This window comes from Giraffa tippelskirchi, chromosome 11 (assembly GCF_054371585.1).
Source record: "Giraffa tippelskirchi isolate mGirTip1 chromosome 11, T2T-mGirTip1v1.2.pri, whole genome shotgun sequence".
Taxonomy (NCBI): Eukaryota; Metazoa; Chordata; class Mammalia; order Artiodactyla; family Giraffidae; genus Giraffa; species Giraffa tippelskirchi.
The window spans coordinates 133001144-133022721 of record NC_137285.1 but is presented as its reverse complement, the minus strand read 5'-3'; the positions used below and the strand labels follow the sequence as shown (position 1 = coordinate 133022721).

The following is a 21578-nucleotide window of genomic DNA, read 5'->3' as shown; positions in this document are numbered from 1 at the left end:
AACAGTGAATGATATTTCTTGGGAAAGAGCATTGAAAAACCATTAAGTAAAACCTAATTTGAATGTCAATAAATGTTTGCCAGCAGATATGTTTATAATAAATCTTACTGTTTGTGTTATTCTAACCAAACAAATGTTTTGCAAATGCTTTCCTTAGCAATTCAGCAAAATTTCCAGGCAAAGGAGGGAGCTATTAGCAAAACCTGGCACACTGAAATAATTGGAAAATCATTACAATTCTAACAGGAAAAATAAGATTTATTCTTCTAAAGCAAAGATTTGGAACATGCCTCTTTAGACGTGATTTCTGATGAAACAAGATCCTAAATGTGCTGCTATAAAATGCCATTAATAAAGTTTATGAAAGTGATTTTGTGTAAATCCAAGGAGGATTTGTTGATAAAAGGAAGTAGGGAAAATGAATAAAACATTGAAATGTTACAAGAGGAAAACCTAAGAAGATAGTAGTTAGTAAGATAGGTAAAATAGAGGCTTTTAAATCTGTACTGTACAGCTAAGTAGATGTATGATTTTGGACAAAACCCATATAGTACTTAGGTCCTAGTTTTCTCATCTCTAAAATAAAAAGGATAGAACAGAATATTGCTCCATGAGACTATGCATGCCTGTGTGTGTGCTTAGCTGTGTCTGACTCTTTGCGACCCCATGGACTGTAGCCTGCCAGCCTCCTCTGTCCTGGGATTCTCCAGGCAAAAATACAGGAGAGTGTTGCCATTTCCTCCTCCAGGGTATCTTCCCAACCCAGGGATCGACTCCAAGTCTCTTGTGTCTCCTACACAGGCGGGCAGATTCTTTACCACTGAGCGACCTGGGAAGCCCCTATGAGCCTATATAATTCCTCAAATATATAAAGTGATACCACAGCCTGTATAAAACTATGAGAATGAAATTTAAAACAGAAGAATTTAGTCTAAGCACATTTGAGAAAAACTTTTTGACTTCAAGGACCTACAGCACAATGACAATATCAAGGCTATTGGTCAGTTTCCTTTTCTGCTTGCCTTGAGGGTATGATGACAATATGATACCATAGGTTGTGATCCTCAACAGTCCATAAAAAATACTTTCTTTGTATTTCTGTATTGTATAAAATATAACAGTATATGTTAGAAGTATAAATAAATTTCTGATGAGTTCCTGTGAAGTATCTGTGAAATATAACAGATTTATTCATTTTTCTGTATTACTTAGAAACTCAGAATTTAAACAAAATGGCAAGAGTAAGGTGCATTTTCTCATCCCCAAACTTGCTATCTCATGATCTATAGTGTAAGTTAGAGTCCCAACAGAATGAGCAACCTGGAAAAAAAATTTCCATACAAACTCTGGATATTAGAATGAAATCTGATGGTAAAAGGAGAGCAGCATTATATTGTGTACCCTGTCAACATTTCAGAAAGGTCAGCTGTATTTTAACCCACAGTCATCATTACCTACTACTGTAGTATCAAAAGTTTATACAAGTTTATAACAAAATTGCTGTCAGGTGCAGAATCAGGACAACCACAGTTTAGTGACTTTGACAGTTACACTGATGTACACGTATAGTAAGAGTGAAAAGATTAAGCCAGAGAATGAATGAGTGATAGATATTTAGGTAAAGTAGGTACATAGCACATTAGAACATAATTGAGCATAATACTTAGCAAGAGAGAATACATTTGTATTTTTAAAAATAAGACAGTATTGTAAAAACAAAGGCTGAGTTACAAATTTCCTGTGTTGTTTAGAACATATAATTCCTTTCTATACCATACAATAATGGGGCATACTGTGAGGCATAATAAAATTAAAAAAATAAACTTTTGCTGACAGCTGAACAACAAATAAATGTATTCCTTTGAGAAGATTTAAAATATTTAATCTGGTACTCTAAGTAAAAATCAATGTTCAAATTTCACTTATTGTATTATTTCTTAGATATCTGAAAATGAAAAATAAAATTATGACAGCAATTTGTAGTTCCCACTCCAAATATCTTTACAGATAAGCTACAATACTTTACTTACTACCATTATTAATTATACAGTAGTATATAATATTCTGCTCCTTAGAGTCCATTTGTTGACTCCAACTAGTTTATTTGAAAATGTAGTAAGAGAAAGTAAGATGAAAATATCCTTTTAAAAAGTAGGATTTACATCAGAGTAAGGATATTATCTTGACTCAGGAATAATATTTTTTGAAGTAGTGCCTGATAGATGTATTTTTGTGGCTTCTGGAAGTCATCTAAAGTTCCTGAGACAGATAAACAGACTAGGTAATTTAGCAAATGATGTAATTCATAATTCAAAAATATATAACTTCATTAACTATATTTTAGTTCCAATAAAATAGGAAATATATTTAAAATAACTTATTGGCATATTTAATAAAATTATTTTTTAGCATTCCTGGTACTTACCATAAAAATGTATTTATCAACCCTGTTTAATCTTTATGAAAGCTATAGAACCTCTGGTTCAGAGACCCAAACCAGTCTGTTGTCTATTAATGTTCATAAAATAAAATATCATTTATTTAAAATGGTGTTAATTCATATTCAAAGAAACAAGTAAGAAAAGCTTTTCATTCCATTCTAATAATAGCTTACTTTTAAGGGTTCTTTGGATGTGTTTGTGTGTGTGGGTACATACCTATATATGTAAGTATGAGGGTTTTATTATTGCTTTTGCTTTTCTTGCAGTCTATAAAATTTCTTGCTCTTAGAAGATGTGTCATCCTACAAGAGCAGCAGCTCTGCACAATGTACCACAGGAACTGTTATGACATGCCTGTTTCCATAGTTACCAGAGTGCGTGGGGAGAGGTGTCTGTCAGGGACCAATTTACCTCTCCAGACGGGCACTGCCACCAAAGAGAAGACATGGAGCCCATAAATCTTAGCTAGACCAAAAATGGAGCAACAATGACCAAAATAAAACTGTACTAAATACCAAGGGCTGTCACAAAAACTGTGACAAACATGAAAGACCATCTATGAATGAATGTGTGCCTCACCATACACACATAAATATTTTTAACCTGCTATTAAACTGATGATCAAAACAGATTTTATAAGTATTCCTTTTGCCATGGACAAAGTGTTAAATATAGCAATAAGCTAAAGAATATTTAAAAATCTATGATACGAATTAAGAGCAAGTACAGTTAATAATACCAAAAATTAGACTTTTGGCTTTTTTGTCTTCTTCAACAAAAATAATGGTGCTCTGGAAATAATTCTGCTAAAATAATATAAATGAAATGCAAATCTTTTAGCAGCAATAGCAATTAAAATCACTGAGGAAGAATTGTGAAAGGCATGATATCTAGAAATAAAATTTCCCTCATTTTGTTCAAGTTAAACTAACCGGAACATTTTTAATGGTAGGAATCCAGAGGAAGTTTTTAAAAATAGAGCTACAGAGAAATAGTTAAGATATAAAATATTTTAATGTGACAAATAAAAAATGCATTTTTTATTCAACGAGACAACTCAAAGCATAATATAATAAATAAAATCTTGAAACTCATAATTCAAAATTAAGGCCTGGGTGACGTAACTGTAAAAAATTAAGATAGAAAAATACAAGTCCTGTAAATTTAACAGTAATTTTCAAGCTATGTTATTTATTAATTCCAAGCACTACAAATACGTATTTAAAAGTAATTCATGTTGACAATGCATATGAACATTTTCTGTGTATCCACTGAGAACTCAGCAAAAAAGCAAAACACACATTTATAGTCAAACCAAGGCTGCATGTGTTCTGCTTATTTACATCCTCTGAGTTTAGAAACAGCTTGCTCACTGTTGATTATCCTAAGGCTTTCTGGTTCTAGCCCTAGAGAGTTTCAAAACAACATCACATACACGATTATAAAAAGGTTTTGAAGTTTCTCAATACCTGGGGATTGGATCCATCAAATCCTTCCTCATAAATAATGTTCTGGATGAACTGTAGCAGCTTCATGTAGCCAGAGGTCAAAGAACTGTTGATAAGAAGTGGTTCAAATACATAAATGGGCTTATTACATAGCAAATACAAACTGTAAGCTACAACAGTAAATAATTAATTAAAAGATACACATTTATGAGATTATACTTAAATATCAGATAAGCCAAAATAATATTCTTCATGATGGATAACTTGTGTGCTATGTCTGAACATAAAATGAGACAATGATGAAATTCTGGAGCATTGCAGTTTCACAGAAACTGAAGTGCCTAATATGTAGAAGCTGTGGGTGATCTTAAAAATACAAAAGCATTTGCTTTACTGTGATCTTAAGTAAAGTGATCATATAGGTAGAAGTGCCTGCCATAGGAAAGAAGAAAATCTAATTTGAAGCATTCAGGTAACATTAAAGAATATTCTTAAGAAGCTAGGAAATGCAGCAAACCACTTAAATAAATGTGCACCAAATTAATGATATGTTGTTTAGCAAAAATATATGCACATCTTTGTAAACATTTTATTGAACAGTCATATCCAGTCTAAAAGTACATCTCTATTAACAACAAAAGAAAACCAAGAGAAGAGAATGGTGTTTTGTGCAAAACAAGTATTACTCCAATCGAAGGATTTAGCAATACAATTATTTCTCATATACTTATTTCTCCATTTTCAATGAAAATACAATGTATTACACGAAGGAGATATTTTTCTACTTTTGTGAGTGCGGAAATGTGTCTATAAATAATCATATTCCACAAGGACAACGATGTGACTATTTCGCATCTTAACACATATTTGTCCCGGCGAGTCCAACTTTCAGAACACAGTGTTTTTGTTTGAACACAACAGATTCAATTTCTATCTGGGTCAATTAGCTTCAGCGGCTACAATCTGCTCCAAGATTTTATTATGAAATGAATTCAAGCCAACCATTTGACGAAAGTCACTATGGGTTAAAGGAGGGTGGATCAAAAACATATCCAGTGTATCCTAATCCACCAATAATGAATCTACCTAAGACCATTATTATTTCATATATTCAAAAAGTTTCTTAAGCATTTTCCCCTCTGCCCTAAGTTGTTCGATAATAAAATCTGCCTCAAGTATTTGGTAGTAAATTTGGTGTGTAAAGGCCCATTACTAAATACCACATACATAAATTACTTTTTTAGTTTTAGTTGCTACCATTTTTCCATTTCATCTTTTCACAGCTTGATAAGATAACTATAGTAGATCTAAGATTCTCTTCAATGGTTTGGAAACAGTGGTTCTTCTGGTATGAGAACAAAAACAAGACATAAAGCCAAATATGTCTTAGTCTTTTTTCTTATTTCACATATATAATCCAATCACTAACAGTGATTAGAAGATTATAATAAAATAAATTTCTCCAAAATAGTAAGATTTCTAGGAAAATAAACACTTTGATGAATGGGAAAAAAATCAATACACTTAAGTATATTAAGAATATTCATTTTTAGATATATGGGATTAGAACTTTTAAAACTGAACTAGTTTATATAATATTAACGTTAAAATACTAAGAATTGTTAAACTTCGTGAGATACAAGTCCTTGTCAACAATATTTTATAGTAATATATTTTTTGCTAAAAATAAGTATCTTGTGTCATCTAAATTTTTTTTTATCAAACTTCTTTAATTTTGAAGATGTTGCCTTTTTATTTGTTCAGCAGTGTAGTAACTCATGAAACAGGGGTTGTCAAGAAGTAAATCCAGTTACAAATATGACCCTGGCTTCCTTATTAATGTTTCCAAACATTTAACAAAGGTAGGTTATGATGGTGTGTACAACATATCCCACAGGCAGCACATTTCAAATCACGTATATTATTTTGGCTGATTTTCATAATTTTTGGTAACTTTCATAGTAAAATTACCTATCATGAAATTCTACAATGTCTTTAAAACTATGCTGCTGCTGCTGCTAAGTCGCTTCAGTCGTGTCCGACTCTGTGCAACCCCATAAACAGCAGCCCACCAGGCTCCCCCGTCCTATAACAGTACAAAAATATTAAAAATTAGAATTTTAACTTTACCTTTAAAATATTGGGCATTTAAATTTTTCTTTTGTTAAAAAATTGTCCAGGTGCATTATTTATGTATCTGCTATTACCATGCTGTCTGATAGCAATTTCTTTATATTAATATACAAATATGGACAAAAGGGGTCCAATTACCCAATGTAAACCTATATGCTGATGCCCAAGTTAACATCTTTAAAAAGTTGATAAAAAAACATGAGACTTTCATGCGTTATCAATGTCCCTCCTCCCCCAATTTTCAGCAATAGGTCCAGTGGATATTTGCAACAGAGAACTGTAATTTATATCAACAAATGGCATTAGTTTTCCTGTGAAAGGTAATTTTGTCATTTAATCTCACTGAGAAAGATAAAAAACACTACTGTAAAAAAAATCAGATGTATATCTAGAAAATAAATCTGGTAATCAGATAATAAATAATAGATAATTACCTTGCACCTTCTCAAACAATGAACAAAGGAATACTACAGAGGTCTTAATGTGATCAAAGAAAAAATGTTCAACAACAAAAAAGCTTAGGTAACAGGAGATAAGATTTTATCTGTGAACAAACATTACAAAAATAAAATCAGTATATGTGAAATTAACTAGCTGATAAGTGAAAAACTAACTCTTAGATAATAAATATGATATATCAGCTGGCAAAGTATCTGGCACATTAAATACTCAAAAACCTTTTGCATCACTGTCACAACATTTGATCATTATGGTAACTTTGTGAGGTAAATACAGCCATTAACTCCATTTTATGGTTGAGAAAATTAAGACCTGTTAGAGACTAAGTAATTTTACCATGGCTGTACAACAATTAAGTAACAGAAGTGGCACCTAAAATTCAAGTTTTCTAAAACTTCAAGTTCTTTTGGTTAAACTAGAGTGAGGTCCAGATTCAATGAAAAGTTCTCTGGGTCCAAATACACTAATGTGGCTCAGATAAGGTTTGAACATGGCTCAATTCAACACAGTCAAAATATTCAGGTATACAGTCATATATATGGGTGTGCCTACTCAATCATGTCCGACTTCTTGTGACCCCATGGACTATAGCATGCCAGGCTCCATGGAATTCTCCAGGCAAGAATACTGGAATGGGTTGCCATTTCCTTCTCCAAGGGATCTTCCAACCCAGGGATCGAGCCCATGTCTCCTGTGGCTCCTGCAATGGCAGGCAGATTCTTTACCACTGAGCCACCCGTCATAGGAAGGTATTTTTCTTTTAGTTGCATTGGTGAGAACTTCACCAATAGGTAGGCCTTGTATTAACTCGATGTATGGTTTATAAAGAAAATTCAACATTGAAAAGCACAGATTTACAAATGCAGAAACTAGGTACCCATACAGCACAGTGGAAAGTGTGCTCAAGATCTGGGTTCTAGTTCTATCTATACCAGCAACTGTAGCAGAATATGTGATTTGAGGCAAATTTTTTAATTTTTCTGTTCTGAACTTTGAAAATTTCTCATCTGTAAACCAAAGGAGCATACTAGATAATCTCTGTTGTCCATTCTGACTTAAAATTATATGATTTAAAGATTAATTTTCTTTTCTATTTTAAGAATGACTTTTCTCATTAAAATGAGTCACTGTTAGCTTTTTAAAAGTAAGAACTTCTGGTGCATTTAAATATTGATGTTAACTACTTCTTAGGAAGAGAAACTATTATAACTACCAATTATGATTGACTTAAAGTAAAGATGAAGCATTTTTGATATTATGCAAATCACTGAGAAAATATAATTTGTATTACCAAAAATCTATTTACACATATATTTCAGGTATTCATCTATGACAAAGAGTGAGACATACTTGTAAGGCTGTAGGCACAATATCAAATGTTTCAACTAACTGTGTAAAATAGTTTGCTGAGCTAAAGTTATATTAGCATACAATTTGCATGTGGCTATAAAGACTATGAAGTCTATTCACAAGTAATTTTCAAGTTAAAAATTCCATTATTATTACATTGAAGGATGCCATTTATTGATTTTTCTTTTCTGATGCTTTTTGCCTAAGGATATTGAGTTCGATTCTCTTCACCATGGACACTCAATTAAGAGAACATAAAGGGACCAGGAATGTGTTAAGGGCACAAAGGCGGGCTGTGGCCAGCACAGACCTCTGGGCCACAGCTGGGAAAGTACTAAGATCATGAAGACAGAAGAACTGTATGCATCTTGAAACAACCCACTGACTGACAGGGACACTGTTGAGAATGGTTATGATCTTTCATGAAAAATAATTCAGTTCAATTTACTCTGATTTCCATTAATTATTGATGTAAAAAAGTCACTAGATTATCTCCTACTACCCGTCTTTACTGCTGTCATCTCTCCAACTTTGTGTCATTACTCATCTTTCAAATACTCTGGCCTTTCAGTTTCTTGACCTCCTCTCTTCCAACAATCTTATCTCTATTCAACCCACAATACCCATTTCCATGGTCATACCTTAGATCTCGTCATCATCAATAACTGCTATCCTTGTACAATCTTAGTTCATACACTCTCCTCCCTACAACCACCACTTTCTGTCTTTTCACTCAGAGTACCATTGAACTAGAATGGCAGTTTTGCTGAGAAAGTGAGACAAAGTAAGAGAAGGGCAAGGAAGTGAAGGTCAAAGCTGACCATGGATCAAGATGGTTAATTAGCTGAAAGAGTGTATCAAGGCAGGTGAGAGATGGTAGCCAACAGTACAGTGGTCTCAGTAAAGTCAAATGCTCATATGGGGCTCCTGCATAGCTTATTTATTTTATACATAGTAGTTGGTACTTTTTAATCCCCTATCCTTATCCTTCCCCTTCTTCCTTCCCTCTCCCAACTAGTAACCACTAGTTTGCTCTCTATATTTGTAAGTCTGTTGCTGCTTTGTTTTATTCATTTATTTTATTTTTTAGATTCCATGCATAAGTGATAATATAGTATTTGTCTTTCTCTGACTTATTTAACTAGCATAATACTCTCCAGGTCCATCCATGATGTTGCAAATGGCAAAATTCCATTTTTCAATGACTAAGTAATATTTCATTGTATATGTATATCACATCTTCTTTATCCACTCATCTGTTAATGGACACTTAGCTTGCTTTCGTATCTTGGTTAGTGGAAATAATCCCACTATGTAGGTTGAGATGCATGTATCTTTTTGTACACATGTAGACAAGTGTTTTCACTTGTTAAGTCTTTTAATAGTATGTCTTTTAATAAGTTACTTTCAGGAGTGAGCTAAGTACTATGTGGAAGGCACAATGAACATGACCTCTGTTCATCTGTAGGCCTATATACAAGAAGAAATTGAACTTTACTTTGTTTTTCTCAAAGGAAAGAATGGGATTGGGAAAAGAGAGCTGATTGTCCAGATTGAAAAACTGGCTGAAGCAGTTTTATTTTTTTCCCAAGAAGAAATAATTTTATTGATTCCTATAAAAATGGTATGATGGCAACAATGATAACGTACACTCTCACTTTTGACATACTTTCCTAGAATTGCTTTAACAATGCACACTTGTACAATTAACATGAGTGACATCTGTTTCTCTGCACTATCTTCAACACAACGCATTATCATTTTAAATATTTAATAGCTGAAAAAATGGTATCTCTTTGGCTTTTGCTTACATTTCTTTGATTACTAGTTAGCCTTATTAGCTATTTCTGTATCCTTTTTGAGAACAGCCTCTTGATTTTTTCTGCCCATTTTGTATTAGGGCGCTCAACTTGTTCTAATTTAAAATTTGTTTTAATTTACTAAATATGTGTAAGTATATATACATCTATATACACACCTATTTATACTTTTAAAAATTCTGAAACAATCTCAAATTTACAGAAAAGTTGTATACATAAAACAAAAATCCTTATTTTCTGTTTCACTAGAGAATAAGTTGCTGACATGATGATCCATCACTTCTTAATAATTTGGGGTATGATTCCTACAAACAAAAACATTCCCCTATATAACAATAATATAGCCATCTAACTTAGGATATTGATATAATTAGGAAATGGATACTACCATCAAAATCTTCAGATCCCATTCAAGTTTTGCCACCTGTGCTAGTTTCATCCTTCATTGCAAAAGGATTGAATTCAGAATCACGTGTTACATTCAAATTGTCTCTTCAGCCTCCTTCAACCTGGAAATTCCTCATGTTTTTCTTGACTTTTATAATCTTGACACTTGAGGATTACAGGCTAGCCATTTGGTAGAATGTTCCCAATTTGGGTTTGTCTGATGTTTCCTCATGGGTATATTTACATTATGAATACTTGGTGGGAATATCACAGAAGTGTTGCTGAGTTCTTTTTACTTCATGCTATCAGTTCAATTCTGTTCAGTTGCTCAGTCATGTCCGACTCTTTGCAACCCCATGAACCGCAGCACGCCAGGCCTCCCTGTCCATCACCAACTCCCAGAGTCCACCCAAACCCATGTCCATTGAGTCGGTGATGCCATCCAGCCATCTCATCCTCTGTCGTCGCCTTCTCCTCCTGCCCTCAATCTTTCCCAGCATCAGGGTCTTTTCCAATGAGTCAGCTCTTTGCATCAGGTGGCCAAAGTATTGGAGTTTCAGCTTCAACATCAGTCCTTCCAATGAACACCCAGAACTGATCTCCTTTAGGATGGACTGGTTGGATCTCCTTGCAGTCCAAGGGACTCTCAAGAGTCTTCTCCAACACCACAGTTCAAAAGCATCAATTCTTCGGTGCTCTGCTTTCTTTATAGTCCAACTCTCACATCCATACATGACCACTGGAAAAACCATAGCCTTGACTAGACAGACCTTTGTTGGCAAAGTAATGTCTCTGCTTTTTAATATGTTGTCTAGGTTGGTCATAACTTTCCTTCCAAGGAGTAAGCGTCTTTTAATTTCATGGCTGCAAACACCATCTGCAGTGATTTTGGAGCCCAGAAAAATAAAGTCAGCCACTGTTTCCCCATCTATCTGCCATGAAGTGATGGGACCGGATGCCATGATCTTAGTTTTCTGAATGTTGAGCTTTAAGCCAACTTTTTCACTCTTCTCTTTTACTTTCATCAAGAGGCTTTTTAGGTCTTCTTCACTTTCTGCCATAAGGGTGGTGTCATCTGCATATCTGAGGTTATTGATATTTCTCCCGGCAATCCTGATTCCAGCTTGTGCTTCCTCCAGCCCAGTGTTCCTCATGATGTACTCTGCATATCAGGGGATACATAACTTCAATTTGCCCCATTATTGGTGACCTTAACTTGATTAAGGTCATGTCTACCAGGCTTCTCCACCATAAAATTCTACTGTCCCCCTTTTAGTCATCAGCATTTTGTGGGAAGGTACTTTGAGGGTATGTAAATATCTTGTTTGTTAATAATGTATTTATTCATTCATTTTTATCTATAAATATTCATGACTTCCTGTTTTATTAAATGGGTTACAATCCATTACTATATTTATTTATTTTGATGCTCAAATTGTCTTTTCTTTGGCTAGTGGGAATTCTTTTAAGCTGGCTTCTTATCTTTTTGACATGCCCTCATCATTCTTCAAGCACATCTAAGAATAAAAAAAGTTACATATTTATTTTTTCTTTCTTTTAAATCAAAGATTTCTCCAAAGAGCTTTGATTCCTCCAAAGAGAATCACTAGATATACTGTTTGCTATTTCCTCATTCCAAGATTTTAAGACACTCTCTTTAATTGTCTTCTATTACTTTTATAATTTAATTTATTGTATTTAAATCTTTAACTCTTTGGAAATATAGTTTGATATGAGGTATAAAGATTTCATTATATTATCCCCAAAGGGTTAGACTTTACACACTGATTTGAAAACCATTTCCTTTATGAAAAGGATGTTTTCATCATAAAAATTCAAACATATAAAACATAGAAGGGATAGAAAACAAACCCCAAATTCACCACTCAAAGGCAAACATTGTTAACAATTTAATGAACGTTCTTTCAGATACTGTTCTATATCAGTCCTTCTTTCTTTACTGAGAAAAATTATTGTGGGATGTTAGGAAGCATGCTGATAAAAATGTTTGATTCTGAAGAGTATTTTACCAATAAACAAACATAAACAGAGTTATTATAACTACTTATTTAATTTTGGCATTTCACTCATAGCCTTTCCAATACTGATGTATATATACTGAATCTCATAGTGTAAGATGAGGATTTAGCTTCCAGTCTTTCATGAGTTTTTTCGACCAAATATCAGTGAGTATATTTAAGAACCTAAATTAATGTGTATTGAATTTGTTAGAAAAGAATTTCAGACAAGCTATGTAAAATTTTATGTAAACAGGATTGCTGTTGCTGTTTAGTCACTAAGTCGTGTCTGACTCTTTGCAACTCTATGGACTATAGCCCATCAGGCTCCTCTGGCCATGTGATTTTTGGGCAAGAATACTGGAGTGGGCTGCAGTCCTTCTCCAGGGGGACTTCCTGACCCAGGGATCGAACCCATGTCTCTTTCATTGGCGGGCCGAGTCTTTACCATCGAGCCACCTGGGAAGCCTATATATGCCCTATGGGAAGTCCAGGGAATGTAGGTAGAAACTGCTTTTACCTTTATCCCTTCATGAATAAATTTTTAAAAGCATGGTTTGACACCTCCCTATCTCTCTGAACTCATCTTCCTGTAACACTTGCTATCACTCACTCTATTTCAACAACTAGGCCTTTCAGGTACCATAAAACACCACTTACTTTCCTTTCCTAGCACACCTGCTGTTCCCTAAGCCAACAACGATTCTTGGCATAGTGCTCTCTGTAAGACCACTTTTTTCTTCTTATGACTGTTTTCAAGTATCACGTTCGGGTCTTCAGAAAGGCCTCAGCCTAACACAACACAAAGTTTATTCCCCCCACTCGATGTGTGGAGAGTGTCCTTTGTCTTAATACTACTTATCACAATTCATAATGAGATCTTTATCTCTTTACTTGTTTCTTTCTGGCTGTGCCCCTCAGCATTTGTGATCTTAGTTCCCCGACCAGTGATTGAACCTGTGCCCCCTGTGCTGGCAGTGCGGTCTTAATCTCTGGACCACCAGTGAAGTCCCTTCTTGTTTTACTAATTTTTTTTTAATTGCACTTTTTTATTCTGAAAATTTTTTTTTTAATTGTGCTTTCTTAAGCTATAAATGATCAAGGATAACAGTTTACTACAACGAAGCTAGAGCTTAACATGATTTTAAGCTCATAAAAGGTACTCAGGAGCATACAAAGTATCCACGTTAGAGAAGGTGTTCAATAAATATTGTTAGATATATGCTTATGTTTACTTACATCTGTAAATGGCACTATCCTAGTTCTCATGTCTAAAAGCATTCTTGATATTCCCTTTACTCTTTCCCCAACCAAAATGATATCAAAGAGATCAGAGAGGCAGCAAGGAACCAAATTAGGTAAGGACATGTAGACCTTATGGATCTCTGTTTGCATATAGGTTTTTTATTCTGAGTGAGATGGGATGTCATTAAAGGTTTGAGCCAGAGGAGTGATAAGAGCTGACTAATGCTATAAAACTGTACTGTCTGATAAGACAGTACTAGTGACACAGGGAATGTGAAGTCAAGTGGGCCTTAGGAAGCATCATTATTAACAAAGCTACTGGAGGTGATAGAATTCCAGCTGAGCTATTTCAAATCCTAAAAGATGATGCTGTGAAAGTGCTGCATTCAATATGCCAGCAAATTTGGAAAACTCAGTAGTGGCCACAGGACTGGAAAAGGTCAGTTTTCATTCCAATCCCAAAGAGAGGCAATGCCAAAGAATGTTCAAACTACCGCACAATGGCACTCATCTCACACGCTAGCAAAGTAATACTCAAAATTCTTCAAGCCAGGCTTCAACAATATGTGAACTGTGAACTTCCAGATGGTCAAGCTGGATTTAGAAAAGGCAGAGGAAGCAGAGAACAAATTACCAACATCTGCTGCATCATCGAAAAAGCAAGACATTTCCAGAAAAAACCTACTTTTGCTTTACTATGCCAAAGCCTTTGACTATGTGGATCACAACAAACTGTGGGAAATTCTTCAAGAGATGGGGATACCAGACCACCTGACCTGCCTCCTGAGAAATCTGTATTCAGGTCAAGAAGCAACAGTTAGAACTGGACATGGAACAACAGACTGGTTCCAAATAGGGAAAGGTGTACGTCAAGGCTGTATATTGTCACCCTGCTTATTGAACTTATATGCAGAATACATCATGAGAAATGCTGGACTGGATGAAACACAAGCTAGAATCAAGATTGCTGGGAGAAATATCAATAACCTCAGATATGCAGATGACACCACAATTATGGCAGAAAGCGAACAAGAACTAAAGAGCCTCTTGATAAAAGTGAAAGAGGAGAGTGAAAAAGTTGGTTTAAAACTCAACATTCAGAAAAGTAAGATCATGGCATCTGGTCCCATCACTTCATGGCAAATAGATGGGGAAACAATGGAAAAAGTGAGAGACTATTTTCCTGGGCTCCAAAATCACTGCAGATAGTCACTGTAACCATGAAATTAAAAGTCACTTGCTCCTTGGAAGAAAAGACATGATCAACCTAGACAGCATATTAAAAAGCAGAGACATTACTTTGCCAACAAAGGTCCATCTATCAAAGCTAAGGTTTTTCCAGTTCTCATGTATGGATGTGAGAGTTGGACTATAAAGAAAGCTGAGTGCTGAAGAATTGATGCTTTTGAACTGTGGTATTGGAGAAGACTCTTGAGAGTCCCTTGGACAGCAAGGAGATCCAGCCAGTCCATCCTAAAGGAAATCAGTCCTGAATATTCTTGGGAAGGACTGATGTTGAAGCTGAAACTCCAATACTTTGGCCACCTGATGGGATGAACTGACTCATTAGAAAAGACCCTGACCCTGGGAACGATTGAAGACAGGAGGAGAAGGGGATGACAGAGGATGAGATGGTTGGATGCCATCACAGACTCAATGGACATGAGTTTGAGTAAACTCCAGGAGTTGGTGATGGACAGGGAAGCCTCACGTGCTGCAGTCCATGAGGTTGCAAAGGGTCGGACATAACCGAGTGACTGAACTGAACTGAAGTCACACATAGCTACTTACCCTTAAATTAATAAAATAAAACAAAAATTTCAGTGTCATATTGAAAATACTCATTATTAGTTGCATGTGGTTTATGGCTCCTATTCTGGACAGTGCAGGCACAGAAAATTTCCATCCTTGAAGAAAGTGCTATTGGACAGTGCTATGTTAAAAAGTTCATGAGGGCTGCTTTGGACAAAAAAAAGGAGCCACCAAAAAGCAGGGGGCAAGATTAATTAGGAGGCTATGCCAAGAGTCCTGGCAAGAAATATGGGTGACTTAGGTTTAGTATGGTGGAGGTAAGGGATGCAAGAAGTGATCAAGATCTGGATATACTGAAGATACAGTTGACAGGATTTACTGATAGACTGAATATAGGGAGTGAGACAGAGAAAGGAGACAAGGGTCAACCATTGCTTTATTGAAGAGTAGAAATAACTAAGAATATACATAAAACACATAAATAAGAGAGAGGATGTCTATGGGCAAGATGACTGGGATTAGGAATGTGGGAATAAGGTGGAAGATAACAAAATAACCAATGAAAATAGTATGCTAGAATGCTAGAATGATTAATTAAATTCCATGTATCCAAAGGCCCCCTTAAAGAACAGAAAGAAGAAATAAAGGTTAAACATATAAGCAAGTCATTTCTCTTCATTGGTTAAAATGAGGTTCAGGATAATAGTTTTCTCTCTACAGTTTCAGATAGCATCTTTTTACTTTAATTATAACACCAGCAGATAAACAGGTAGATAAAATTCCTCCTCACACTTGTATCTTTGCTTTTCCTTAGCTCTGAGTTTGTATCAATATATCATTTATTATATATCCTTTGAATAGAGTAGTTTATAGTCTACTTCTATAACTTTATGACTCTGTTATGAACCTTTAGTCTTACCTAGAAGCTCTCTTCCAAAATTCCTTTTTCGTGAGTAAATTTTCTACTTATAACTTCTAAATATATTGTGGTTCTCTACTTCTCAATCTAAGAAAAAAATCTGTATTTTTGAAATAAAATATACTCTTAACATGGCTATGTTTCAGTTACTGGTTTCATCCCACTAAATCTCTGTGCTAAGAACAAGACTATAGTTAATTTGTGTTATAACTATATTTTATGCTTTGATTCACTAATTCATTGACTATCAACTTAATACTTGTGTCCTAGATTCAGACAATAAATAGATGGAAAAAATCATAACTTTTCCTCAAGGATTTCCAAAGCTTGGCGGGAACATAAGAATGTAGACAAGACAAATAGTTAAGTGTAATGAAATTAGTGTTTTGACAAAAGTATGAACAAAGGAATATTTGTAGGAACATATAGGGAGCACGGCTATGATTTGTCTAGGAAAATACTACAGAGGTTTATACAGAAGTTTCATTTACTATGGTAAAGTGACTTAGCAGGATAAGAAAAATGAAATGACTTCTAAGACTGTAAATAATATTCCTATCTACTTTCCACTGTTTTTCTCCTAGAAATTCTCCCAGAAAGATAACTAGTTCTCTTATAATTCAGTTCATTCTAGTTAATACAAAACTTTTAGCTACTACTAGCTATTGTTAGCAGAGAAGGCAATGGCAACCCACTCCAGTACTCTTGCTTGGAAAATCCCATGGATGGAGGAGCCTGGTAGGCTGCAGTCCACGGGGTTGCGAAGAGTTGGACACAACTGAGCGACTTCACTTTCACTTTTCACTTTCATGCACTGGAGAAGGAAATGGCAACCCACTCCAGTGTTCTTGCCTGGAGAATCCCAGGGACGGCAGAGCCTGATGGTCTGCCGTCTATGGGTCGCACAGAGTTGGACACGACTGAAGCGACTAAGCAGCAGCAGCAGCAGCTATTGTTAGCATAGATATGTAAAAGTAAAATCTTGAATTTTCGAAAAAACCACATCAAAACAAAATCATTTATTTAATACCAACTGTATGCAAACTCAGTATTAAAGACCCAACATATTTATAATTTAAAAAGTGCCATTTTACAATACAGTGAGTGAATTAGTTAGCTTGGGGTACTAGAACAAAATATCGTGTAGCTTAAACAACAGGAATTTATTTTGTCGCTGTTCTGGAGACTAGAAGTCCAAGATATTGGTGCCAGCATGGTTGGTGTCTGGTGAGAGCCAGGGTTAGTGCTGGGTTGCAGATGGTCACCTTCTCGCCATGAGCTCACATGGCTTTTCCTGGGTGTTTACTCAAGGAGAGAGTGGAGAAATTAGCGTCTCTCCCTCTTTTTTAAGGTCACCATCCTATCACACCAGGGCCCCATTCTCAAGACGGCATCTAAGTGAGTGAAAGTGAAAGTTGCTCAGTTGTGTCTGACTCTTTGTGCCCCCATGGACTACACAGTCCATGGAATTCTCCAGGCCAGAATACTGGAATGGGTGGCCTTTCTCCAGGGGATCGAACCTAGGTCTCATCTAACTAACTCCCAAATGCCCTATTTCCAAATTTTGGGGATTAGGGTTTCAACATATGAATTGGGGGAGGTGGATGGGATGAATACCAACATTCAGTCTGTAACAATAGATTAAGCAGTATGTTAGTAGATTCATGAGTAAATAATAAAGAATGACAATATCTTTCTAGTAGGGAAAAAGAACTGTGCTTGGACATACCTATTAGCAAAGCTTAACTCAAAACAACATCAAATTAAAAAAAAAAATTGTAAACTATTTTAGAATTATTCTCAAAATCAGTTTTTCTATTGTTTTATGTTTGAGATTATCAGATTTATAACAGTAAAATACCAAAACAAAATTATCTAGGCAATATAATTGTGATACATTTCAAGTTTCTACAACCAGGTTTTAATTTGAAAGTTTAAACTGTAGGTATGAACATTTTCCATTGGCAAATATACCTGTAATTTTAGTTATTACAGATTTCAAATGACCTTCAGTTCTTCTTACTGGAAAAAAAAGACTTTATAGGTTTCAACAGTGCCTTTAGAAATTATAAAATTATATATTATATCCTCATACATGATAGACACAGCCATATCCTCTCGTCTTAATTATAGGAAAAGTATGGACAAGTGTAAGGCTTAGCTTTATTGTTTTATAAATGAACCAGTAAAGTTCATTTTAGTGAAATGAGCACACGCTTTTCATAAAATAAATCTCACATGGTAAAGTACCCATTTTCAAAATTAATTTAATTACATGTTTAAAGTTTAATTACATTTAATTAAGCATTTAAGTTTAATATGAAATAAATGAATTACCAGTTAACTACTATGAAATGAAATACTGCCTTGATAATTAAAATCTATAAATTTTCCTGTTCCATGTAAAACTGTTAGTTCTCAAAAATATTCTTAAAATATATTTAAAAAACTATATTCCCATATCTAATCAAAGTATAATTTTTCTGGTGCCCAGCTTCTTGTTGGGTTATACATTTACTGCAGCAGTAAATGGAGATAGCTTGGTAAAGAAAAGAGAGCAGAGGGTTTTAGATACTTAGGTTTGGTGTCAGCTTTACTCACTCCCCGACTAAACTAGTGGTAAAGCTGCTCAGTGTCTCTGACCTCAAGTTTCCTACAAAGTGGGGATAATACTACTTCTCTTGTAGGGTTGTTTGGAGGATAAATGAGATAGCCCATGGTCTAATGCCTGGAACATCACCTGATTTTGTTCAGGTAATTGACAAATGTTAATTTCCTGTCACTTTAGTTGCTGAGTGAATGACAATCACTTTGTATTTTCTGGCTTAAAAGAGGTTTCTTTAATTTTTTTAAATTACAAAAGTAACACTATATCTCTTTTCATGTATTTACATCATAATTAATGTACATTTTTCATTTCCCTAAGCACTCCATGAATGGAGACAGTATAGCATTACTGCTAACAGAGATTTTTAAATCAGAAATGTCTCCATGATTTCTCAAAAAGTAAATCATAAAACCCAGATTCAAAGTCGGTTCTTTAAGACACTATTTTAATCTATTTCCCAAGTATGTGTATACATATGTCTGGTTCAGTGAATGACAAAAATTAGGAACTAGTATAAGCAACAAAATCAAATAGATGACATAGTTTTCACTAAACTCTCAGGGAATATTTCCGGGAAAGAGACTCTAGATTTTTAAGTCATAAATCAACATATAATAACTCATTTCATTTTGAAAATAATGGTTTTACAGCGTAAAAGAAAACAACCTATTCTGTGAGGCAACAACCTATTCTGTGAGGCAACAACCTATTCTGTGAGGCAACAACCTATTCCCTGAAAACGTTCCCTTGATTCAACTGCAATATGAATTAAAATTAAGTATTTCTTTATTGTTGTTCTGTCGCTCAGTCATGTCTGACTCTTTGCAACCCCATGGACTGAGGCACGCAGGCTTCCCTGTCCTTTACCATCTCCTGGAGCTTGCTCAAACCCATGTCCATTGAGTCGGTGATGCCATCCAACCATCTCATCCTCTCGTTCCCTTCTCGTCTTGCCTTCAGTCTTTCCCAGCATCAGGGTCTTTTCTAATGAGTCAACTCTTCGCATCAGGTGGCCAAAGTATTGGAGCTTGAGCTTGAGCTTCAGCATCAGTCTCTCCAATGAATATTCAGGATTGATTTCCTTTAGGACTGGCTGATTTGATCTCCTTACAGTCCTAATACTTTATAAATTATTCAATGTCAAGTCTTTAATTTTCAGAGTTTTGCCTTAATAAAGTTAGTAGCAGTATGAATATGTTGTGTTGGTTTATTGTATCAAAAACATGGAGCAACAGCATGATTTTATACCATTTTCACTGCTATTATTATCAATAAGCAATATTTATGTATCTTGTGCATTTAGGGCTGAAAGATCCTATTACTGAATTATTTCACATTTTATTGAAAACAAACAATAGTTATTACAAATTTGGTATCCAGATTTGTCAAGTTGCAAATTAAAGAGAAATGGTAGGTCCAACAGTTACAGGATTAGAAAAATCACGTATAATGAAATAACATAAAATATTAAGGTTACATATTACCTAGAAAACTAACATTTATTAGGATTTGTTCCTTTAAATAGGCATTCTTTCAAAGACTGTGGTAAAAATGTATTTTACTAACCTTTGAAATCAGAATTGAAATCATTAACTTACCAGGGTTCTACATTAAAAGTTGATGATATTTTTTCTGGGAGAAAAAATCCATGCCACTTTGAGGTCTCAATGAGTTCTTGTGGTATCCTTTTTGATATATCATAATAGTGACCAAATCTTGAAGATGATACTGGTCCAGCCTGATAAGAAAACCCACACTGGTTGTTAAAAATTTCTTTTCTTTAAACTGTAATTTACTTATACTACATTCAGCAAAATACTGATATATTTATACATTTTTAATGCAAATACGGAAGAACTGATATACATAGACATTAAATTTCAAAGAAGCATGCAAAAATATTTGTTATTGTAAACTATTTATAGTTAGAGATCAACCTTTACATCTCTCATGTATCTTCACTCCTGGTGCTTCCCTAAGTTTAATAAGAAATTACAGAAAACTATAAAACACTGGTGAAAGAAATCAAAGAGGACACAAATAGATGGAGAAATATACTGTGTTCATGGATCAGAAGATTCAATATAGTGAAAATGAGTATACTATCCAAAGCAATCTATAGATTAAATGCAATCCCTATCCAGCTACCAATGGTATTTTTCAGAGAACTAGAACAAATAATTTCACAATTTGTATGGAAATACAAGAAAACCTTGAGTAGCCAAAGCAATCTTGAGAAAGAAGAATGGAACTGGAGGAATCAACCCGCCTGAATTCAGGCTCTACGACAAAGCCACAGTCATCAAGACAGTTTGGTACTGGCACAAGGACAGAAATATACATCAATGGAACAAAATAGAAAGCCCAGAGATAAATCCACGCACCTATGGACACCTTGTCTTCAACAAAGGAGGCAAGAATATACAATAGAGAAAAGACAATCTCTTTAACAAGTGGTGCTGAGAAAACAGGCCAACCACTTGTAAAAGAATGAAACTAGAACACTTTCTAACACCACACACAAAAATAAACTCAAAATGGATTAAAGATCTAAACGTAAGATCAGAAACTATAAAACTCCTAGAGGAAAACATAGGCAAAATACTCTCTGACATAAACCACAGCAGGATCCTCTACGACCCACCTCCCAGAATATTGGAAATATTAGCAAAAATAAACAAATGGGACCTAATTAAAATTAAAACTTTTGCACAACAAAGGAAACTATAAGCAAGGTGAAAAGACAGCCTTCAGAATGGGAGAAAATAATAGCAAACAAAGCAATGGACAAACAATTAATCTCAAAAATATACAAGCAACTCCTGCAGCTCAATTCCAGAAAAATAAACGACCCAATCAAAAAGTGGGCCAAAGAACTAAAGACATTTCTCCAAAGAAGACATACAGATGGCTAACAAACACATGAAAAGATGCTCAACATCACTCATTATTAGAGAAATGCAAATCAAAACCACAATGAGGTACCATTTCACACCAG

At 34.7% G+C, this 21578-nt stretch overlaps 1 protein-coding gene across 20 annotated transcripts in view; it reads right to left on the bottom strand.

Moving 5' to 3' along the window:
• Positions 1-21578, bottom strand: part of ELP4 (elongator acetyltransferase complex subunit 4) — a 225989-nt gene that overhangs the window by 147817 nt on the left and 56594 nt on the right. For all 20 annotated transcript variants that reach the window (XR_014069375.1, XR_014069373.1, XR_014069376.1 and 17 more), the window contains 2 exons: positions 20179-20318; positions 3911-3995 (listed from right to left, as the gene is read on the bottom strand). Coding sequence is in view for 15 of the 20 variants with exons in the window: in XM_081544096.1 (XP_081400222.1) it covers positions 3911-3995; positions 20179-20318 (225 nt within the window). In the remaining 5 variants the exon portion in view is untranslated. The remainder of the gene's footprint in view (positions 1-3910; positions 3996-20178; positions 20319-21578) is intronic.